Here is a 21,087-nt window from a genome sequence, read left to right as displayed (position 1 = left end):
AAAGTAAGTACACCCCTCACATTTTTGTAAATATTTTATAATATCTTCATGGGGCAACACTGAAGATATGACAATTTGATACAATGTAAAGTAGTCAGTGTACAGCTTGTATAACAGTGTAAATTTTGCCATTAATGTCTAAACCGCTGGCAACGAAAGTGAGTACACCCCTAAGTGAAAATGGCCAAATTGTGTCCAAATAGCCATTTTCCCTCTCCGGTGTCAGGTGAAAGTTCAACATGGCACCTCATGCAAAGCACTCTCTGAGGATCTGAAAAAAATAATTGTTGCTCTACATAAAGATGGCCTATGCCTGTGATGACTAACCTCGGGCTCTCCAGCTGTGATAAAACTACAACTCCCAAGATGCACACTTGCTTGGCTGTTCTCAAAACTCCATAGAAATGAATGGAGCATGCTGGGAGACCTAGTTTCAAACCTCACAGAATGTACTGTATATATGTAAGATAAATGTCAATTCCTGCAATATAAACAACTGGATCACAGTAGGCACGAATAAAACGTAACTTTTAATATTAATATTAATAATTTCAACCACTTCAAAGTGTATAAAACAAAAAATACACTGCTCAAAAAAATAAAGGGAACACTTAAACAACACAATGTAACTCCAAGTCAATCACACTTCTGTGAAATCAAACTGTCCACTTAGGAAGCAACACTGAGTGACAATCAATTTCACATGCTGTTGTGCAAATGGGATAGACAACAGGGGGAAATTATGGGCAATTAGCAAGACACCCCCAATAAAGGAGTAGTTCTAGAGGTGGTGACCACAGATCACTTCTCAGTTCCTATGCTTCCTGGCTGATGTTTTGGTCACTTTTGAATGCTGGCGGTGCTTTCACTCCTAGTGGTAGCATGAGACGGAGTCTACAACCCACACAAGTGGCTCAGGTAGTGCAGCTTATCCAGGATGGCACATCAATGCGAGCTGTGGCAAGAAGGTAGTGTAGTGTCCAGAGCAGGGAGGCGCTACCAGGAGACAGGCCAGTACATCAGGAGACGTGGAGGAGGCCGTAGGAGGGCAACAACCCAGCAGCAGGACCGCTACCTCTGCCTTTGTGCAAGGAGGAACAGGAGGAGCACTGCCAGAGCCCTGCAAAATGACCTCCAGCAGGCCACAAATGTTCATGTGTCTGCTCAAACGGTGAGAAACAGACTCCATGAGGGTGATATGAGGGCCCGACGTCCACAGGTGGGGGTTGTGCTTACAGCCCAACACAGTGCAGGACGTTTGGCATTTGCCAGAGAACAGCAAGATTGGCAAATTTGCCACTGGCGCCCTGTGCTCTTCACAGATGAAAGCAGGTTCACACTGAGCACATGTGACAGACGTGACAGAGTCTTGAGATGCCGTGGAGAACGTTCTGCTGCCTGCAACATCCTCCAGTATGACCGGTTTGGCCTTGGGTCAGTAATGGTGTGGGGTGGCATTTCTTTGGAGGGCTGCACAGCCCTCCATGTGCTCGCCAGAGGTAGCCTGACTGCCATTAGGTACCGAGATGAGATCCTCAGACCCCTTGTGAGACCATATGCTGGTGCGGTTGGCCCTGGGTTCCTCCTAATGCAAGACAATGCTAGACCTCATGTGGCTGGAGTGTGTCAGCAGTTCCTGCAAGATGAAGGCATTGATGCTATGGACTGGCCCGCCCGTTTCCCAGACCTGAATCCAATTGAACACATCTGGGACATCATGTCTCGCTCTATCCACCAACGTCACGTTTCACCACAGACTGTCCAGGAGTTGGCAGATGCTTTAGTCCAGGTCTGGGAGGAGATCCCTCAGGAGACCGTCAGCCACCTCATCAGGAGCATGCACAGGCGTTGTAGGGAGGTCATACAGGCACGTGGAGGCCACACACACTACTGAGCCTCATTTTGACTTGTTTTAAGGACATTACATCAAAGTTGGATCAGCCTGTAGTGTGTTTTTCCACTTTCATTTTGAGTGTGACTCCAAATCCAGACCTCCATGGGCAGAAAAATTTAGATTTCCATTTTTAATTTTTGTGTGATTTTGTTGTCAGCACATTCAACTATGTAAAGAACAAAGTATTTCAGAAGAATATTTAATTAATTCAGATCTAGGATGTTATTTTTGAGTTACCTTTATTTTTTTGAGCAGTGTATTATGACATCATATTCTCTTTATAACCCTTAGCACCTTGATCAAAACAGAGGGGAGAAGCTGACAGTGGGGGTACGCGGCACCACGCTATCCCTACGAGGACCCTTAATAGTACCTCAACCCACAGGAACACCCTGATGGTGGGTGGCCTGTGGTCTCGTACCTGCCCTGACTCACCCTCATATTACCCTAAACATTCCAACGCGTTTCCCCTAGTACAGGTTCATCAGGGGAGAGATAATGGGTAAAGTAAGGAAAACGATACACCGATTATAATAAATCCTAGATATAAAAGATGAGAGCCAATATTACAAAAACGATGATATAGTACTCTGTGCACCAACTAATGAACGGAAGAGAATGTTAATGAACAAGATAGTCAGTAGAGGTGATTTCATAAGCCATTAGTCACAACAGCCATATCATTCAAAAGTGGCCTTAATTCAACAGCCAAATCGTCAAACAATAACCCAGTCCTTGCTTAAGTATAGATATAATTTGTATGGTATATCAAGATATTGCTGACATATGGTGATATATTTTGATAGTGTAAGATGCTGATTTAAGCAAATATCAATCAATATCCACACATATAGAGCTATCAATGCACAAGATCACCAAGACTATTAAGGTGGTCCATCGATAGTGTGCAATGAATCCCTTAGATAAAGATGTCACAATGGCATTTTAAACACAGGATTTGATTGTGGTCAAAACACCTCTTACATATCAATTTGCTACATCGGTGGCAAGGCTGGCTGGTACAAGAGTGGATGTCCTAATAGATGCGCATCTAGCTTAGTTGTGACTAATGGCTTATGAAATCATCTCTACTGACTATCCGGTTCATTAACATTCTCTTCCGTTCATTAGTTGGTGCACAGAGTATTATATCATCGTTTTTGTAGTATATATTGGTTCTCATCTATTATATCTAGGATTGTCATAATATTTTTATTTTATTTTTTTTCACATCTTTTTTGATACACTTAAAAGTTACGTTTTATCCGTGCCTATTGTGATCCAGTGTCAGAGGTTAGCCATCACTGGCCTAGGCAATAAGAAGATTGCCAAAAATCTGAAACTGAAGTGCAGCATGGTGGCCAAGACCATACAGCAGTTTAACAAGACAGGTTTCACTCAGAACAGGCCTCGCCATGGTCGATCAAAGATGTTGAGTGCATGTGTCCAGCGTCACATCCATAGGTTGTCTTTTTAAAATAGATGCATGAGTGCTGTCAGCATTGCTGCAGAGGTTAAAGGGGTGAGGGGGTCAGCCTGTCAGTGCTCAGACCATACACCACACACTGCATCAAACTGGACTGCATTGCTGTCGTCCCAGAAAGAAGCCTCTTCTAAAGATGATGCGCAAGAAAGTCCGCAAATAGTTTGCTGAAGACAAGCAGACTAACGACAGGGATTACTGGAAAAATGTCTGGTAGTCTGATGAGACCAAGATAAACTTATTTGGTTCAGACGGCGTCAGGCGTGTGTGGTGGCATCCAGGTGAGGAGTACAAAGACAAGTTTGTCTAGCCTACAGTCAAGCATGGTGGTGGGAGTGTAAGGGTTTGGGGCTGCATGAGTGCTGCCGGCTGTGGGGAGCTACAATTCATTGAGGGAATCATGAATGCAAACATGTACTGTGACATACTGAAGCAGAGCATGATCCCCCCCCCATCGGAAACTGGGCCGCAGAGCAATATTCCAACATAACGACCCCAAATACACCTCCAAGATGGCCACTGCCTTGCTAAAGAAACTTAGGGTAAAGGTGCTGGACTGGCCAAACATGTCTCAAGACCAAAACCCTATTGAACATCTGTGGGGCATCCTCAAACAGAAGGTAGAGGAGCACAAGGTCTCTAACATCCCCCAGCTCTGTGATGTCATCATGGAGGAGTGGAAGAGGATTCCAGTGGCAACCTGTGAATCTCTAGTGAACTCCATGCCCAAGAGAGTTAAGGAAAATGGAAAATAATGGTGGCCACACAAAATATTGACACTTTGGGCACAGTTTGGCCATTTTCACTTAGGGGTGTACTCACTTTTTTTGCCAACGGTTTAGACATTAATGGTTGTGTATTGAGTTTTTTTGAGGTCTCATCAAATTTACCCTGCTTTACATTGTATCGAAGTGTCATATCTTCAGTGTTGTGCCATGAAAAGATGTAATAAAATATTTACAGGGATGTACTCATTTTGTGACATTCTGCATGTAATTCGAAATCAGCAGATAAATAAGTCATTGTTGAATAAGCATGTATCTAAAGAATATTACAGATGGAGCAATACAACTGGTGCTCCTCAAGTCAAGATAACACTGGCTGCATCTGTATATCTGGATCCTTAGGTATCCTTTCATGTAAGAAAATAACCATCAGCACATTTAGTGTTAGAGAGGTCCATAATCTTAAAGCTCATACAGTTGAAAAAAACAAAACCTGCTGATCCTACACTATATATGGTTGACCCAGCATTGTTCTGAAACACCATATTAACACACTAAGTATAGAAGCAGCCAAGCTATTTGCGTGAAGTAGCCATTAAAGTCACAACTGCTTTATATCACATTGGTACATTAATGATTTATTTATGACATGCGATTCAATGAAGGGTACAGTACACACAGCACACTTTACAAACATATGAAACAGCCAAAACATAAGGCCATAATCTATACCACAGCCTCTACAACATAGTAAGGTAGGAAAAAAGCATACATGTTCAACAAATTCAAGCCACTATCCTGCAATATCCAGACGCAAAATAACATGCGAGGTGGTTACTATCCCATATAAGAGGAAAGCAAGCACTTACTGACTCTAGCTCCCATTCCTCCTTGGACAGTTTTTTTTTTTTTAATTCAAATTGATCTAATTTGCAGTTTTCTCTTATCCCCCGTGCTTGAATCCTGCTTCCTGGTTTGTCATGTTTCTGCTGTCCCATCACGTCTTAGGGCAGTGAAGTTTCCTGACATCAGCAGAACATGTGACACTAACCACGTCCCTTGTTCTTACCAATGACACATGTGCATCCTACATTACAAGGCTCCAAAGCAGAATGTAACCTCCAACAAATGAATATTAAAAATGATTTCCCTGCAGGGTGCAATGGTAGGCTAATACATTTAGAATAAGGAACTTTTGATAAATGATGGTATTTGGGGAAAGTGATATAACAGCGATATCTGTTGGTCAAGATACATTTATATTAGCAGCACAGCCCCTTTAAAGATCATCAGACAGATGTCTACACTCACTCTCAGTATTTACAATATATGTTTGGACATGATTACATGACCTCTATAAGCCAGCTTAGGAATTTCCCACAAATTCTGATTCTAGGGAATTGGGAAATTTGCCATTTGACAGAACAAAAAACAGCACAGCAGGGCAGGGAAGATAAAGAAGGAGGATCTCATGACCTCAGGCAACTTCCCCATTGTAACAGCAGTTGCCGTCCGCCGATGTCCCTCTGCTTACCACCGTGGTCCTGGGCTCCGTGTTCGTTGGTGAATCCACTCCACGGTTTTCTTCCAACCCTGGGCACAGCATGATTTCAGCTTGTTCCCTGTAGCACTTCCTTAAGGGCTGGCGTGCGTCACTTCCTGTCATTTATGGGTTAGCACATGTGACCGTGCTGACCAATCCTAGCCCTCCTGCACCTATATAAGTGGCTCAGCCCCCTTCCCAGGTGCCTGATTGTTAAGGTCCATGTGTCCTGAAAAGGTTGCTGTTATCTCTGCCTGTGTTCCTGTTTACCTGACCCATACCTGTGTTTCTGGACTCTGCTACCTGTTTGATCCCTGCCTGCTTGCCTCGACTCCCCTTTTGCCGATCTGGATTGCCTGCCTTGTACCTGTGCCTCCTGACCTATTGCTTGTTCAACTTTGCCGCTGCCTCATCCTTTGGTCCTGCATTGTTGCTCCTGGTTATGACTCAGTCTGCTGACTATGTCTGTACCTCTGGTACCTTGCACTGGTACCCCCTGGTCCACCTGGACCAGCTGCCTCATGTGCCAATCCTCCTCAAGAGGTAGCGACCTGGTGTTCCCCTCGGGAAAGTCTATCCCCACCATCAGGGGTACTGTGAAGAACGAGGGGTTCACTTAGACAATGCCATTAGAGGAGGTTGGGCACATAGCACAGTAAGCATAATAATATGTGCCACTTCTTGTCTGTAGAGATCACTTTACTGAGATCATCTTCCTATCATGGCAGACAGGAATGGAATGACAGATATCTCCCATAGATAGATAACACAGGATCCACCAATCACAATAGGTGATTGTCCAAGCTTATCTACTCCCTCCTGACCTTTCTACAGGTCAGGGAGCATGTCTAGAAAACTCCCATAGAAGTCAATGAAGTCCCCTGCCATCCATTGTGTCTATGACCATGGTGGCTGCTGTAAAGTATATCTCTAAATGCTGTTAAGAGCAGCACAGGTAAGATAGCAGCCTATAATCATGTCCAGAAAGTAGAATTTTAAAAATTACAATCAGAAAAGGAAAAAAAGATTATAAAAAAAGCGATATGTGTTACTATCTGGTTTTAACTGGCAGATTTTTTTTTTTATAGTTAGTTAGATTAAATTACTTGATAGAGAGATAGATATTAGCTATGAACAAGTGACATTGTAGTATCTCACTGTGTAACTCAGGCTGCCAGTCATGTTGAGGGGCTGCTGCAGCGACATTTAAGGCTATACCACTCAATTGTTTATTAATGTGTTTCACCCCAATGTATACCACATAATTCACAATCACAGATATGCCATATGCATGCTGGCAATTTTTTTTTTAACTCGGACAAGATGTCTGCATCTTTTACGGCCCCATTGAAATAAATGTGTCTGAATGCGATCCGCAATGTGTGAATGGACCCTTAATCCTTCATCTTTGTGCTCATAGTTTACCGCCTGATGCATTTTTCTGTTTCACAGTTGCCACGTATTGTACTGGAAACTTTGTTCAATTGACCATTAAAAAATATTGCAAAGATCTTGACAAAATTTAGCTGAGACTAGTGTTCCTGCTATATACCATATTTTTCGCCCTATAAGACGCACCTGCCCATAAGATGCACCTAGGTTTTTGAGGAGGAAAATAATAAGACATTTTTTTTTTAACCAAAAGGTGTGCTTTTGGTGGGTTTTGAACTAATGGTGTTCTGTGGATGACACTATTATGGGGGATCTGTTGAGGACACTGTTATGGGGGATCTGTGGGTGACACTGTTATGGGGGATCTATGGGGGACACTGTTATAGGGGATCTGTGGGTGACACTGTTATGGGGGATCTGTGGGTGACACTGTTATGGGGGATCTGTGGGTGACACTGTTATGGAGGTCTCTGGATGGCACTGTTATGGGTATCTGTGGATGACACTGTTATGGGGGGATCTGTGGATGACACATATATAGCATCTTATGCTATGTGTCATCCACAGATCCCCTCCATAACAGTGTCTTTGTAGTGTGAATGACCCCCAATACAGGGGGTGGGGGTCGCATCTGGTTTTATAATGACAGCGGGGCCCGTGCAGTGACTGTATTCTACTACACGGGCCCTACTTTCTGTATATAATCTTATCTATAATTGTAGGCATTGTTAATGTATAAAAATTCTGGGTAATAAGCGCCTGTATTGCTTACAAGTGCTCAGTAGCAGAGAGGAGGGAGGAGGCAGGCCAGGAGGATGGGCGCTGGTGGTGTGAGTCACTATGTCATGCGCCTGTGCCGCCCACATTATGAATGAAGCAGGCGGCGTGTGCGCATGACGTAGTGACTCACGCTGCCAGCGCCCGTCCTCCCAGCTTGCCTTCTCCCTCCTCTCTGCTACCGAGCGCTTGTAAGTAATACAGGCGCTGATTACCCAGAATTTTTATACATTAACAATGCCTACAATTACAGATACGAATATATACAGTGAGCGGGGCCCGTGTAGTAGAATACATTCACTGCACAGGCTTCGCTGTCATTATAAAACCAGATGCCGGCCCCCAGCCCCTCCTCCCTCTCAGCTGATACACTCGCCGCGCGGCATCGCGGCACGGCGTATCATTGAAAATTCGGCAAAATGCAGCATTTGCCCCATAAGACGCACTGCTATATCCCCCACACTTTTTGCAGGGAAAAAGTGCGTCTTATTGGGCGAAAAATACGGTATTTCTTCATTACAGTTGTCATATATTGAACTGAACTCCAATTGACAATTTTGTTTAGTTTTTTTAATATTGCAACTTTCTTTTAAAAAAATCAGTTGATCATAAACTAGAGTTCCTGACACATTTATCTGCATAACAGTTACCATGTATTTGTGTAATATATATATATATATATATATATATATATATATATACATTTTCTCTTACTTTATTTTTTTCTTTAACATAGCACAGAACCTGTTGCTACTCCCAAAAAGGGATCATTTTTGGATTTTTTATATATTTTTTTATTTAACCTCTTCAGGACAAAGGGCATACAGGTACGCCCTTATATCCTGGTACTTAAGGACACAGGGCGTACCTGTACGCCCTGTGTATTTCTGATCACCGCCGCACAGCGGGCGGTGTTCGGAAGCCGATGCCTGCTCAAATCATTGAGCAGGCACCTCGGCTAAATGCCCGGGGGGGGATCAATTCAGACCTGCGGTTTGCGGCTTTTACCTATTGCGGCGGCGGCGGGCGGTGCCATCTGGTCCCCATGTGGCTGTAGAGGCGACCCGATGGCATGGAAGGCAGCGCAATGTCTAAGGAAGGCATTGCGCTGCCTTCCGGTGAAGAGCCTGTGAGATCCAGCCCCCTGGATCTCACAGGCCGGAAGCTGTATGAGTAATACACACAGTATTACTCATACAGCCAATGCATTCCAATACAGAAGTATTGGAATGCATTGTAAAGGATAGACCCCCAAAAGTTCAAGTCCCAAAGTGGGACAAAAAATTAAGTGAAAAAAAAAGTTGAAAAAATAAAGTTTTCCCCCCAAAAAATTAAAAGTTTCAAATAAGAATAAACAAAAACTTCATTTCCCCCAAATAAAGTAAACAAAAATTGGTAAAAAATAGGGGGGGGGAGTATACATATTAGGTATCGCCACGTCCGTATTGACTGGCTCTATAAACATATCACATGACCTAACCGCTCAGATGAACACCGTAAAAAATAAAAACTGTGCTAAGTAAACCATTTACCATACAACAGCAAGTGATCAAAAATGTGTTTGCCCACCAAAATAGTACCAATCTAACCGTCACCTCATCCCTCAAAAAATTTGCCCCTACCTGAGACAAATGCCCACAAAATAAAAAAAACTATGGTTCAGAATATGGAGACACTAAAACATAATTTTTTTTGTTTTAAAAAAGCTGTTATTGTGTAAAACTTACATAAATAAAAAAAAGTATACATATTATGTATCGCCGCGTCCGTATCGACCAGCTCTATAAAAATATCACATGACCTAACCCCTCAGATGAACACCGTAAAAAATAAAAAATAAAAACAGTGCTAAATAAACCATTTTTTGTCACCTTGCATCACAAAAAGTGTAATAGCAAGCGATCAAAAAGTCATATGCACCACAAAATAGTGCCAATTAAACCGTCATCTCATCCAGCAAAAATCATACCCTACCCAAGGTAATCGCCCAAAAACTGAAAAAATTATGGCTCTCAGACTATGGAAACACTAAAACATGATTTTTTTTGCTTCAAAAATGAAATCATTGTGTAAAACTTCCATAAATAAAAAAAAAGTATACATATTAGGTATCGCCGCGTCCGTGACAACCTGGTCTATAAAAATACCACATGATCTAACCTGTCAGATGAATGTTGTAAATAACAAAAAATAAAAACGGTGCCAAAACAGCTATTTCTTGTTATCTTGCCTCACAAAAAGTGTAATATAGAGCAACCAAAAATCATATGTCCCCTAAACTAGTACCAACAAAACTTCCACCCTATCCCGTAGTTTCTAAAATGGGGTCACTTTTTTGGAGTTTCTACTCTAGGGGTGCATCAGGGGGGCTTCAAATGGGACATGGTGTAAAAAAAAAAAACAGTCCAGCAAAATCTGCCTTCCAAAAACCGTATGGCATTCCTTTCCTTCTGCGCCCTGCCGTGTGCCCGTTCAGTAGTTTACGACCACATATGGGGTGTTTCTGTAAACTACAGAATCATAGCCATAAATATTGAGTTTGGTTTGGCTGTTAACCCTTGCTTTGTAACTGAAAAAAAATATTAAAATGGAAAATCTGCCAAAAAAGTGAAATTTTGAAATTGTATCTCTATTTTCCATTAATTCTTGTAGAACACCTAAAGGCTTAACAAAGTTTGTAAAGTTTTGAATACCTTGAGGGGTGTAGTTTCTAGAATGGGGTCATTTTTGTGTGGTTTCTATTATGTAAGCCTCGCAAAGTGACTTCAGACCTGGACTGGCCCCTAAAAATTGGGTTTTTGAAAATTTCTGAAAAATTTTAAGATTTGCTTCTAAACTTCTAAGCCTTGTAACATCCCCAAAAAATAAAATATCATTCCCAAAATGAGTCAAACATGAAGTAGACATATGGGGAATGTAAAGTAATAACTATTTTTGGAGGTATTACTATGTATTATAGAAGTAGAGAAATTGAAACTTGGAAATCTGCTTTTTTTTGTTAAAGAAATTGCTAAATTTGGTATTTTTTATAAATAAAAAAGAATTTTTTGGACTTCATTTTACCTGTGTCATGAAGTACAATATGTGACGAAAAAACTATCTCAGAATGGCCTGGATAAGTCAAAGCGTTTTAAAGTTATCACCACTTAAAGTGACACTGGTCAGATTTGCAAAAAATGGCCTGGTCCTTAACCCCTTCACGACCGCAATCCGTATATATACGTGATAGCTGCACATACCCCGTGCAGCTACCACGTGTATAGACGTCATGGCAGCTCTTTAATCCAATCGCTGCAAAGCGCTTGGATTAAAGCTTCTGCCCTTGCTCTGGTGCTGTCACGGACAGTATAAAGTTCAGTAATGTCGGCAAGGGACCAATCAGAGTGGCCCCTTGCCGGCAATCAATCCGATTGGTTAGTCTGTGCAGACTAACCAATCGGATCGCGGCAGTGAAAAAATGCTGGTTTTAGGCTCTGATCTGCGCTCTGCAGATCGGAGCCTGAAATCAGATAGTGTCCTCGTGCCCCCCCCGATCTGTGCGCCAAGCCCCCCCTTGTCTTTGCCTGCCCCTTATGAAGTTTCCCCCCCACTCCCATCCACATTCCTGCAGCTTGCCCAGTGCCCTGATGCGGTCCACCTCCTGCCCCCATTTGCGCTACCCCTCAATGCTGGCCGTACCCCCCCAACCCCCCCGCCCCCCTTTTCAAGGCTGCCCCCATGCCGTGCGGTCCCCCTGCTGTGTGTGATGGCGGAGGCTCCATTCCTGAGCCGCCGCCATCAGCAGGGAGTGTCAGCTCTATGCTGACACTCTGCTATAACCCAATAGATGCCGCGGCAGCGGCATCCATGGGGTTAATAGAGGGAGGGGGCTCCCTCTCTCCACCATCGGGGCTGCCGCGCTGCGATGGCAGCGCCCGATGGTTGCCATGGCAACCGGACACTTTGCAAAAGCGTCCTCTGTTGCCACCTACCGGGCATCTGATTGTATTATACTTTGCAATGCAAGAGCATTGCAAAGTATAGTACAGCCATCAGCCCTACTGAATCTTCAAGATCCAAGAGGGACTTGATTTAAAAAAAATGTAAAATAATAAAAGTATTAATAAATAAATAAATAAAAAAAATGTAAAAGGAAAAAAATAAATTGCCTTTTCCTATAAAAAATGAAAAAAATAATAATAATAATACACATATTAGGTATCACCGCGTCCGTAACGATCGTCTCTATAAATATATCTCATGATAGACCCCGTCCGATAAACACCATAAAAAAATAAAAATAAAAACTATGTAAAAAAAGCAATTTTTGTCACCTTACATCACAAAAAGTGCAACAGCAAGCGATCAAAAGGCTTATGACCCCCAAAATAGTACCAATCAAACCGTCACCTCGTCCCGCAAAAAAATTATACCCTATTTAAGACAATCGCCCAAAAAATTAAAAAGCTATGGCTCTCAGACTATGGAGACACTAAAACATAATTTTTTTGGTTTCAGAAATGCTATTATTGTGTAAAACTTAAATAATTAAGAAAAAGTATACATATTAAGTATTGCCACGTCCATAACGATCTTCTCTATAAAACTGTCACATGACCTAACCCCTCAGATAAACGCTGTAAAAATAAATAAATAAAAACTGTTCCAAAACAGCTAATTTTTTGGTCACCTTGCCCCATAAAGTGTGATAATGATCAAAAAATCCTATGTACTCAAAAATGGTACCAACCTCAACTCTTTCTGCAAAAAACGAGCCCCTGCACAAGACGATCGGCAGAAAAATAAAAAACATATGGCGTTCAGAAAATGGACAAAAACATAATTGCTTTATTATGTAAAACTGAAACAAACAAAGTAGACATATTTGATATCATTGCGTCCGTAACAACCTGCTCTATAAAAATAGCACATGATCTACCCTGTCAGATGAATCTCACAAAAAACTTAATATAGAGCAATTAAAAATCATATGTACCCCAAAATAGTACCAATAAAACTGGCACCTTATCCCCTAGTTTCCAAAATAGTGTCACTTTTTGGGAGTTTCTACTGTAAGGGTGCATCAGGGGGGCTTTAAATGGGACATGGCATCTAAAACCAGTTTAGCAAAACCATACGGCGTTCCTTTCCTTCTGCGCCCTGCCGTGCGCCCTTACATCAGTTTACGACCACATGTGGGGTGTTTCTGTAAACCGCAGAATCAGGGTAATAAATGTTGAGTTTTGTTTGGCTGTTAACCCTCGATGTGTTAAAGAAAAAAATTTAATAAAATGGAAAATCTGCCAAAAAAGTGAAATATAGAAATTTTATCTCCATTTTCCTTTAATTCTTGTGGAACACCTAAAGGGTTAACAAAGTTGGTAAAATCAGTTTTGAGTAACTTGAGGGGTGTAGTTTCTACAATGGGGTCATTTATGGGGGGTTTCCACTATGTAAGCCCCACAAAGTGACTTCAAACCTGAACTGGTCCTTAAAAAGTGGGTTTTGAAAAATTTCTTACAAATTTTAAGAATTGCTTCTAATCTTCTAAGCCTTCTAACGTCCTAAAAAAATAAACTGACATTTCCAAAATGATGCCAACATAAAGTAGACATATGGGAAATGTTAAGTAATAAATATTTTATTGGGTATGACTTTCTGTTTTAGATGCAGAGAAATTGAATTTTTTTTTCATAAATAAAGGTGAAATATATTGACTCAAATTTATGACTATCATGAAGTACAATATGTCACAAGAAAACATTCTCAGAATGGCTTGGATAAATAAAAGTGTTCCAAAGCAATTACCACATAAAGTGACGCATGTCAGATTTGTAAACTTTGACCTGGACACTGGGGCATCAATGACCCTTGGTCATGAAAGGGTTAAGGTGAAATAAGGCTGTGTCCTTAAGGAGTTAAAAAAGCATTACAAATCCAAGTTCCAGCAGAGCAGGTTGTTTTTGAACAAGCTGTTTGTTACAATGGACTGCCATGCATTTACCCATAGTCATATGTAGTCATTGGGTTGGAGACAATAGTAGGAGACCTTATAGTGTTATAAATGACTATAAGTGGCTATTGGGCACCTTGGATCCAGGTAAAACTTATTCTGACCCAAACTGAATCTGACAACTGATTTGTGCGAATTGTACCCTAAATGAATTAAAATAATAATAAATGTGTTCATCTGCATCTCTAAATATTCCCATCCATTTTCACAGCTCTGGACAATTTAAATGTATAGTGCACAAAAAGCCATATTAAGTGTTCAGAAAATCAAATGAGCATGATATTTGTTCATGGTAAACAAGATGATAATGAAGATAATTCATCTTTATACATTATACAAATATTTCTTCTACAGCGCACAGTAGCACAATTTAGAATGAGCTACTGTTACACTTTTTTATTTTAATTTCTTTTAACCCGGTATTAAAATTTTTGCATGATTGCAGATTTTATATTTTCTGTATACACTATATATATATATATTTTTTTTTATAAAATGTGAAGAGAGGCCTGAATGATGTATTGTCACAGCTGCTAGCATTACTCCAATAAGCCTGATTCATGAATTAAGGGCCTCTTAAACCAGCTCTTCTGTATTCTGAGTAGGAAGGATTTTCCTGCCCTTATAATTATCACCCTAGGATTTTTGATTGCATGTATTAAACATTTTATTAGATCTGACAGTCCTGCATTATAAATGTCCAGATTGTTGCATCGGTTCAGTATCAATCTCTTTGTCACTTTGCCTATACTAAGCCTCAGTAATTGTGTGCATGTGTCACACTTGTTGAGAAAAGTAATTAATACTAACCCTAGCCTATGTGTAACCACTAGTGTTCATAAAATCATACTTCTAATATATAAGAATGTTTAATTTGTGGGAAACTACTACTGATGTTTTTAGCCATAATATATTCACATATATTATAATATATTATATATTCTAAATATATAATAATATATGTAAATATATTATGGCTAAAAATGTGTATATATATATATAAATGGTTCTGCGAGGATTCAAACTCCCAACCTTGTACATTAGAGGCAAGGACGTTAACCACTACACTATAGAGCTACATGTTAACCTGCACAGAAATATAAAATTAGTCTTCTTCTGAATAGGAATACTAACTACATCAGAAACTTCTATGAGGTTTTTCTGACACCATTAAGCATTCAGCTTTATAGCTGAGTGAATAAGGTCCTTGCCTATAATATATTATGTTGGGAGTTCAAATACTGGCAGAAACTTTTCAGAAATTAGATTTAAATACACTGGGGTGTTCCCAAGCACTAACTCCATATATGAATTCAGCTATATATGGAGTCAGAGCAGGGACTCCTAAGCTGAACTAGAGTCCCGACAACCTCCCCTCTTCAGAGCAGGGGGTGCCTAAGGTTCTCCCATTGACTTCCATTGTGCTCAGGTGCTCGATAGAACAGCCGGGCATCACGAAGTGTTCTACACGAGCACTGTGGTGCTCAATCAACACTAGTAGCCACAGCAACTAAATGACTGAATACTGCAGATTGGTGGGCTAGACAAATACTCATCAAAATATAACCCTTTTAGTGTGTTTCTTTCATGCAAGCCACATTGTATATACAAATACTTTTATGTATTTTGTGTTTGTACAGTTGCCACAACTCTCTCAAGTCAATAAAACTATTATCTATGATTATTATAAGTATTAACAATGATAATAATTGTGTAGGTAACAGTGAGCATACAATTAAGTACATTTTGATGTAAATATAACATTAATTAACTTTTATTATTTCTTCCTGAGAGGAAAATTGAAAGACAACATCAATTCTGCCATTACTTTTTATGTTTAGATTTTTTTGTCGTTCAGCATAAATAATGATACATTTATTCTTTTGGTCATTATGATTATGGTGATTCAATTTTATTTTTTTAGATCAACATATTCTGAAAGCCATAGCTTGATTTATATTTATTTATTTATTTTATTCATACTTATTTATTTTATTTGTTCATCAAGTGGGCTGTGTAAGGGTGTAGCTTTTGCACAATTCGGTGACATTTTCATAGGTTCACTATTCAACCACATTTAATTTAATTTTTTATTTTTTTGCTTTTTTGAGGATGGATAAACAAAAACAACAATATTGCTTTTTATTCACCAATTCATGACCAGGGCCATTTACTTCATTTTTTATTTTATTTTTTTGGTGCATGCATCTTTCAAAGCCATAACTTTTTTCCATCTGGTTATGTAAATAATTTTTGTGCTGTTTTTCAGTGATCCATAGGAAATTATTTTTATGTAATTTTTTATATTTAATTTATACTTTGTGCCCCTTTATTATTATTATTATTATTATTATTATAGGTCATAAATTATACTGATTATTTCTCCAGTAACTGTGGCTGACAGCTTACAAGGCTTACTACAGAGCTGATCTGATTCTGTTAAGACCCAGCACCTGGCCTTCAGCGATTACATGATAGCTAGAACCAGAGCAGGAAGCATTATTGCCACTTCCAGATCTGTATACACGGCGCTTATTGAGCGACATATATGTAGTGATGGAGAAAGTAGTGATAGTAAAAAAAAATTAAAAACATTTTTGTCTTCTCTATGGGGAACCCAGCTGTCACTGTTTAGTGTACAGCTGCTAACTCTGCAAAGATGTTCAAGAAGTCCTTGCTGGCCCACAAGTATTTAATGGCATTCAACATGAAAATTAAATAATGTTACCATTTTATAGTTCGAGAATGCGGTAATACCAATTATGCACAGTTTTCTTTCTTTTCAATTTTTCACATAAAGCATTTAATGTTGGAAAAAGATTTTTTTGTATTTTTTCATACAAACTTTTTTTTTTACTTTTCAATTTTGTCTCACTAGGGAGCGTGAACTTCTGTGAGCTTGATCACTCATAATACACTGCAACACTTCTGTATTGCACTGCATTATATCTGGAAGTCTTAAACAGACAGGCTTTATATTAAATCTTACCTCTAAGGTCTCATAGAATGGGGATAGCAGTGTCATGGTAGGGAAAAGTGAGCCCTGTACTTCTGCCTAGCACTGTCCCTACTTATTTGCATGATCTGCCCTAAACGGCAGCCCACAACTGGAACATGTGTGCCAGCGCCGGACATCACAGCAGGAGTAGCAGGAGCCCCCTGTCACGGACAGGTGGCAGGAGATCAGTGAGACTGGCAACACGTGGTTTGATCTGACATGTTTTCTAAATGACGTCTGTGTTGTTTCTGGTACTTGCCACACCTTCTTTCCCCAGGTGTGGCTATTATGGTCATTTAATCTTCTCTATTTAGTGTTGTTTCTCCCACTATGCTATGCGGTTTATAGCTTCAGTTTGAGTTGTGGATAGCTGGTGTGGATCTCGGCTGAGTTCCTGGTGCTGTCATAGCCACTTGAAGTTAAGTGCTTTCTTTCCCTTTTGTATTTTGTTTGGGTTATTTTGTGTGTTGCATTTCCCTGTCATTTGTATTAAGGCCTGAGGGAGACTCCTGTTCGTCCTTCCTTTTGGAGGAATAGGTTGTCTCCGTCCTGACATTAGTACCAGGGTCCTATAGGGTGAGTTAGAACATTAAGTATTCCTGTGTATGAACTCACCTACCTCTGGGGTCTGTTCATACTGGTAGTTATGCATCCAGAGATAGTAAAACCGCAGCACTCTCTAGACTCTTTAAACTCTTTATTCCATCAAATTCATGCAATGTTTCGACCTGGACGGTCTTTTTCAAGCTTGAAAATAACCGTCCAGGTCGAAATGTTGCATGAATTTGATGGAATAAAGAGTTTAAAGAGGCAAGAGAGTGCTGCGGTTTTACTATCTCTGGATGCATACTTGGAGGGACGCTACAGACTGTCGTTCAACACTGCATGCACCACCACATTGAGGACGGTATACCCCTAGTGCTGCTACACCATCTATCCTTTGTTACTCATACTGGTAGTTAGTCAGGACTTTGATTAGGGTTTTACTAGGAGGTGTCCATCTCCTTTCCCTAATTTCCAGGTCTTATTCCCTCATCCCTTTCCCTCCTATGTTCGGTGTGGTGTTTCCCTCCCACACCCGAACGTAACACCCCCTTGTCCACTGCAACTATAATCCTGCTGCTGATCACATGGGCATAATGACATTACCCATGTTTACAGTGCACTGTAATAGTACAGTACTGGAGCTCTTGGGATTTGCACTGGTTAAGGGTTTAAAAGCGATTTAGGGCTCACAAAAATCTAAAATAATTTATCAAATAAAAGCTAACATATTAAATATACTTTCTTCCTAAACAAGTGCTTTTGTGAGCTCAGATATGTGTTATGAAGTTCAGCTTCAATTGCCCATGCCATCTCAATCATTCTAGCAATCTGTCCTGATAAACTTATAAACATGCTTGCTGGGCTCAAGAGTGGAGAAGGCCACTGCCAAGTGGTTTATCTGCTTGAGAGCAAAAGGATTGGGCATGTTTAAATTTAATTGCTCGATCCTTATCTCGCAAGGCCCCTATACACATCAGATGGCTGGCCAGTCCCTCTGAAATCAATGGGCTTGACCAACCTTTATATAATGTGTCTGGCAAACTTAATAGTGGGTAAGTTATATCCTTTTCCCTTTGTTTGAATATTGCATGTAGAATTATGCTATTTGCATGGTGTAGGGTTATTACAAGTGTAAATATACATTTACATAAATTAACTACATCTAATTCACATCTAAACCTGTGTATATAGTGATTTTTTTATTAATTGGTTCTATATAAAGCATGTTGCAATTATCACTTGGTTGCAAACAGTTTTCACAAGTCGCTCAAAAATATACATGGGAATTCTTTACCTCCAAGCCCAGGCCGTAGTCTATTGTCGTAACCATCCAGCAAACCATCAAGTATTCGTGTGAATATGGTGATATTATCATTTGTGTCTTCTTTGATTGACGCAGTAGTCATCTGTGAAGTGCTGTTTTAACATAGATGAGAATGTGTCATTTTAAGTATATACTACAACTTTGAATTTTTATCATAAAAAAATAATTTTCAATAATAAAATCCTATTATTATTACAGAAGTACAGACCCATATTTCCTAAGCTGTAAATGTCAGCTTTGATCAGTTTTTGTGTGCCTATTGTGTGGACCGATGGTTTGATCTTTGCATCCCTACTTTTCTAAATGTTAAGATCACTACTTTTCTAATCTACTTATACGTCAAGCATTTAATCTAGCAAGTAAAAAATATATCAAACATTGTGCTCCTTAACTATGATTGTGGAATATAATAGTAGCACTATAGTCTTTATGGCAATCTACAGCTTCTGGTGTTAGGGCAGATGGAAAAAACAGTATAATGTAATAAGCGTATAATTAGTGTAATTAGAGTACATCCATTATGAAAATACAGTATACGTTAGCAATAGATCTCAAACTTGCATAATCCCCTGTAATTTAATATGTGGAATGTAGACTAATATCCTCTTTGCAGTCAGTACTTTAGAATACTTACAAAGATGAAGTCTGATGGATTGAAGGGGTTACTTATACTAATTTAAATAAAACTCCTACACCCAAAAACCAAAAGTACTTATATTATGTAGTCTGTCACATTAGCCTTAATCTCTGTGACATCTAAACTGTAGTTAGTATGGTTTCTTATATGTAAATCGTGTGCAAATTAGCTCTATTTCCAAAAAGGAAAGGACCTTACATCTGGTGGCATTAGAGGTTCAACCTTCTTTTCTTTTTGGAAAGAGAGCTAATTTGCATAGATTATTCCCAGAGGGACATTGCTTGGCCTGTATGACTCCTTACGCCTACTTGGCACTCTCCATAAAGAGAAATAGTACACCCCCTCCCTCAAGTTATATGTAAACCAAAACTATATTTCCCCAAATTAGCTCTAAGGGGCCAAATCAAGTTAGACAATAACAGTCAAAAGATTGGTCACACCTTTTCACTCCATGAGTTTTTTTTTTCTTTTTTTATCTTTTCTACATGGTACATTTATATTGATGACATGAAACGATGAAGAAACACATATGTAATTAAATTGTAAACAAAAAAGTGTTAAAGAAACCACACACATAAGTTTTTGAGGCAGACTTTTAAGCCAAAGCCAAAAACAGGTCAAACATGACAGAGAAGCTGAAGTCCTTGTTTTATATGTCGTATTTATTTAGAATCTTATTCAGGCTTAAGCTAAAAAAATAATATAATGAAAAACTTTATAAACTTTTTTTGTGTGGGAAACCACCCTTAAAACGTATTTCTAAGCAGTGACCATTGAAACAAGATAAGTTTATATTATTAACTTGTAGAGTATGTATGTTTTGCTAATATCAAGAATATTCCTATTTCACTAGAGTAACTTTGTGTTGTGTACTATTCCACATACGCACAGGGGATAACACATGGAAAAGTATTTGAATAATTGTATGGAGGTGGGTAACTGGGTGACTAGAAACCCAAGTTTGAAGGTTTACTATGACAACAAGCAGTAAAGACATTAGGAGTCCTGTTAATTGGTTTTATGGTGAAAAAGGGGTGGGAACATGGATAGAGGTTAGCTAGGTGAGTAGGTGTCCCCAGATTTATGAAATGATTAGTGAAGTGATTTTTTTCAAAAAACGGAGCAATCTCACTTTTGTAGTGAGGTGATGTAAAAACTAACATAACATCTCTAGACAAAATTAGTATTTTTAAAGATGCACCAAAACGGGCAATGTTTGAAAAATTTGGTGCAAATTATGGCAATGTAGACTCAAGCAGGATGTCCCATGGTCCCTTTTGTCTCTTTAACTCCATGCAAACAGAACAAACAAAATATAGCAGTCAAAGCAAACATAACCTGCATGTATAACAGCCCGATATGTATGGTGATATATGTAGGACAAAAAGTAGTAAGGGGTAAATGCTTAAAAGAGTATACCCCAAAAACCTATAGAAATGTCAGCATTTATGCTCAGGTGGGCATTATTCCTCACTTATCAGGCCTTTTCTGTGGAGGGATTTATATACTGTTCCATTATTCATAGAGATGATGCTACCCCCGGATGAAGGCACGCCAAAACGCGCGTTGGGGTGGCATCTTAACTGGCAATATAAACAAAATGACTATGCTGTATCATTAACTGATATTATCATTGGGATGAGGAATTCCAAGGAGAGAAATGCTCAGGTCACCAGGTGGTTTCTCTCCTTTGTGACACAGTGAGGGGAATGTTCTGGGAAAACAGAAATTTTCCTCCCAGCATGTGCTACTGGGCTGATTTGCAGCCAGGTGGGG

The 21,087-nt window shown here is 39.7% G+C and overlaps 1 protein-coding gene across 1 annotated transcript in view; it reads right to left on the bottom strand.

The window, feature by feature from the left end:
• Positions 1 to 21,087, bottom strand: part of GABRA5 (gamma-aminobutyric acid type A receptor subunit alpha5) — a 271,577-nt gene that overhangs the window by 220,426 nt on the left and 30,064 nt on the right. Inside the window, exon 2 of the mRNA XM_040422321.1 lies at positions 18,645 to 18,766. Coding sequence (XP_040278255.1) covers positions 18,645 to 18,766 — 122 coding nt within the window. The remainder of the gene's footprint in view (positions 1 to 18,644; positions 18,767 to 21,087) is intronic.

Source organism: Bufo bufo, chromosome 3 (assembly GCF_905171765.1).
Source record: "Bufo bufo chromosome 3, aBufBuf1.1, whole genome shotgun sequence".
NCBI lineage: Eukaryota > Metazoa > Chordata > Amphibia > Anura > Bufonidae > Bufo > Bufo bufo.
The sequence above is the reverse complement of the archived record's forward strand: the minus strand, read 5'-3'. Positions and strand labels throughout refer to the sequence as shown.